This window comes from Myotis nattereri, assembly GCF_964212035.1.
Source record: "Myotis nattereri genome assembly, chromosome: 17".
In the NCBI taxonomy this organism is placed as follows: domain Eukaryota; kingdom Metazoa; phylum Chordata; class Mammalia; order Chiroptera; family Vespertilionidae; genus Myotis; species Myotis nattereri.
Window position 1 is genome coordinate 44,175,084 of NC_138092.1, and position 3,859 is coordinate 44,178,942.

Below are 3,859 nucleotides of genomic sequence, written 5' to 3' on the forward strand. Positions count from 1 at the left end.
ATTATTTTATCGGTTGGATAATTCCCCTTTGTCCTCATTAGATATATCAAAGCATTTCAAGCGGTATATATCTGCCATTTAACCAATTCGACATGTTACGTTATATCTCTTTTGATATTTACTCTCTACTGGTCATGGTTCAAAGCACTGTATGTATCTCCAACCACTATAGCAATCATCTGAGGATGTTAACATTATTCCATTCTACAGGTGAAGCTTCTCGTTCCGAGAGGTAATAACAATTTATCCAAACTGAGATCCTTCTGACTTCCAGACATTCGTTTCTTATACTGCAGGACGTGAGATGGTGGCGACTATCTTTGCCAGGAAAAGGAATGAGGAATCCACATCTGACTCTTCACTAGCAGATAAGGAGGCTGCTGATGCTGACCTGAGAGAGCAGCCTGAGGCTATGGGAAGCCTTTCTCCAAAGTCGGCCCATCACTCCAGGCTCACTTCCCTCTGTGGATTCGTGAGCAGCCCTGATGAGAGGGCATGAGGGTTCTGGAGCATGCCCACCATTTTGAAGTGTTTAAGCCCACACAGGTCCTTGTAGTTATTAATTTCCTGTTGGGGTGAAGCAAGTAGCCGGCGATCACAATACAGATGGCAGTAGCGGCTTCACCATGGCAACGATGACGCCAATCGGCTGGAGGCGTACCGACACCCTTTAGTTCCGGCTTGCTGGTGACGTCACTTCCGTCCCCGGCACAGCGGCGCGCACGCCTCTCCCTGCTGCGGCGGAGTGGACTCTGAGCCGAGGCGGAGGGAAGCCACCAGAATGTGGGGCCGGCGACATGGAAAAGGAAGGCGGGAAGCCGGCGGCCGTGGTCGCAGTGGTGACTGAGCCGCGGTTTACCCAGCGATGCAGGGAGTATCTCGAGAAGGAGAAACTCCTGGACAGACAGCACCGCGTGGAGAAGATGCCGGACGGCACCGTGGCGCTGCCGGTGCTGGGAGACGCGCTCCCCGAGCAGCACCTGCGCGAGCTGAGGAGCCGTGTGGCTCCAGGCGGCACCTGTGCACTGACGCAGCTCCTGGGTCCTGTGCCTTCCAGGAAGGCCCAGGGTGGTTCGCCTGCCCAGCGGCTGTGCCTTGCGGTGAGTCGCTGGGCAGAGGGCCGGGGAGTGACATGGTCAGCTGAGTTGGAGGCTGATTTGCCCCGATCTTGGCAGCGACACGGTAACCTCTTGTTGCTGAGTGAGAACTGTTTCCAAGCCAAGCAGTGGAAACATCTGGAACCAGAACTCTGGGGGGTAGTGGCCACGGCCCTCGGCGTCCAGCGTTTGGCCAAACGAGGGCGGGTCTCACCAGATGGCACTCGAACGCCAGCGGTGACTCTGCTGCTGGGCGACGATGGCTGGGTTGAGCATGTGGATAACGGGGTCCGATATACGTTTGACATGACCCAGTGCATGTTCTCCTTCGGAAACATCACTGAGAAGCTCCGAGTGGCGTCGCTGCCCTGTGCTGGACAAGTGCTGGTGGATCTCTATGCAGGGATTGGTTATTTTACACTGCCATTCCTCGTTCATGCCGGTGCTGCCTTCGTCCATGCCTGTGAGTGGAACCCCCATGCGGTAGTGGCTCTGAAACGTAACCTTGAGATCAATGGAGTAGCAGATCGGTGCCAAATACACTTTGGAGACAACAGAAAGTTGAACCTCTCAAACATTGCGGACCGGGTGAACCTGGGGCTGATTCCCAGCTCTGAGGAAGGCTGGCCGATTGCCTGCCGGGTGCTACGAAAGGATGCGGGGGGCATTTTGCATATCCACCAAAATGTGGAATCTTTCCCGGGAAGGAATCTCCAGCCTTCGGGAAACAGTGAAATGGGGAAGGAGGATTGGCCTTGTCCTCAGCAAATTATCAGTAACCAATGGGAAAATGGAGCTACTGGGGATTCTAGGAGAAAAGTGCTGTCAGCAGCCATCAAGCCAGAGTGGCACAGGTGGGCGGAGTCTGCAGAAACTCGAATTGTCACTCTGCTTCAGCAGGTGCACGGGAGACCGTGGAAGACACACATCTTGCACATCCAACCAGTGAAATCCTATGCACCCCACGTGGATCACATAGTCCTGGACCTAGAATGTCGGCCCTGTCCTCTGGTTGGCTAGAGATGGTGGATCCAGAGACACGAGGATCTACCTGTGAGTGAACCTTCATGCATCAGCTCAGGCCAGGTTCTCACCCCTCTTGCCTCCGGTAATCCATTTAAATACAGTATGTTGTGGCCCTGCAAGCAGGCTCTGGACCAGTCCATCCTGGGAGAAGCAGCATGGCTCACCGAAATGAGGCCCATCTGTGCAGTCATGCATTCCGAATCCTGACCTGGGTTCTGTCTGACCGTGGGTACCTGGTTTCAGTATTCTTTTGGCGTTGGATTTCCGTATTTACAAAATAAGGGTTGCTCTGAATTATCTTACATGCTTTTATTTAATGAGCGGTTGCACACTGGTTATCAGAGTGAAAGGCAGCGCTGTTTCCAAAATCATTCCGGTTACCATATGAAAAATCAACCAGAAGGTGTCCAGGAGGGAAGCAGACCAGTGAGAAGGTCTCTGTAGTTGTCCAGGCATGAGGTGATGGTGGCCTCTAGTTGGTGGCAGTGGGAGGTGGATGAATTTGAGAAATAAAATCAATGTGACTAATGGAGTCTGTATCAAGACATTAAAGTGGTGCTGCTTTATGATTATCACTGACAAAATAAGGAGGGAAGAGGACAAAAATTACTTTAGTGTATTAACTCTGTTCCTCTGCTTAGCATTCCTAAATGAGTGTTGGGAGGAGGGTGATGTCTTAAATATTGGGTTTATTTTTTTTTAATTAAATCTTTATTGTTCAGATTATTACATTTGTTCCTCTTTTTAAATATTGGGTTTATTGTGGTAGAAAAATGGATAAAATGACTGCTTTAAATCATAGGGAAACTAGATTTTCAGTCTTAAGCTGTGCAATAGCTGCCAATTACTAGCTTTTTTTTTTTTTTCTTAATCCTCACTCCAGGATATGCTTATTGACTAGAGCAGCGGTTCTCAACCTGTGGGTCGCGACCCCTTGGGGGTCGAACGACCCTTTCACAGGGGTCGCCTGAGACCATCGGAAAACACATATATAATTACATATTGTTTTTGTGATTAATCACTATGCTTTAATTATGTTCAATTTGTAACAATGAAAATACATCCTGCATATCAGATATTTACATTACGATTCATAACAGTAGCAAAATTACACTTATGAAGTAGCAACGAAAATAATTTTATGGTTGGGGGGTCACCACAACATGAGGAACTGTATTAAAGGGTCACGGCATTAGGAAGGTTGAGAACCACTGGGCTAGAGAGAGGGGAAGGAAGAGAGAGCATGAGAGAAACATGGATGTGGAGAGAGAACATTGATTGGCTGCCTTCCATATGTCCCTTGACCAGGGATCGAACCAGCATCCTAAGTATGTGCCCTTACCTGGAATCAAACTCAAAAACTCGTATATGGATGACGCTCCAACCAACTGAGCCATACCACCAGGGCTTGCTAGCTATTTTAAAAGTTCGAATTAAAACCTTAAATTTTTAAAGGGCTTCTATTCTCTTTTCATCTTCCTTCCCTGGCCAGCAACATCAGGACCAGTGGAAGGAGCTAGTATAGGGAATGTGAGGCCTTCTGCGGTTTTTCAAGCCTCACTTTATTTTATGGCTGTCTGCCATCACCATTGTCTACCCTTTGGATGACTAATTGTGGAGAATCACTTCTCAGCCTTATTTTGGTGCACTTTGAAGCCTTCTGGGTTTGTTTATCTGATAGAGGAAATAGATAAAAGCATGTGGCTTTATCAGGATTATGATCGTACCTGGCATTT

General features: G+C 48.8%; 1 protein-coding gene across 1 annotated transcript; it reads left to right on the forward strand.

The window, feature by feature from the left end:
* The first annotated feature begins 754 nt into the window (after positions 1-754).
* Positions 755-2,842, forward strand: TRMT12 (tRNA methyltransferase 12 homolog). The gene has a single exon (XM_081111413.1). It carries the CDS (start codon positions 798-800, stop codon positions 2,115-2,117), a length of 1,320 nt encoding a protein of 439 aa, XP_080967539.1. The 5' UTR covers positions 755-797; the 3' UTR covers positions 2,118-2,842.
* The last annotated feature ends 1,017 nt before the right edge of the window (positions 2,843-3,859 follow it).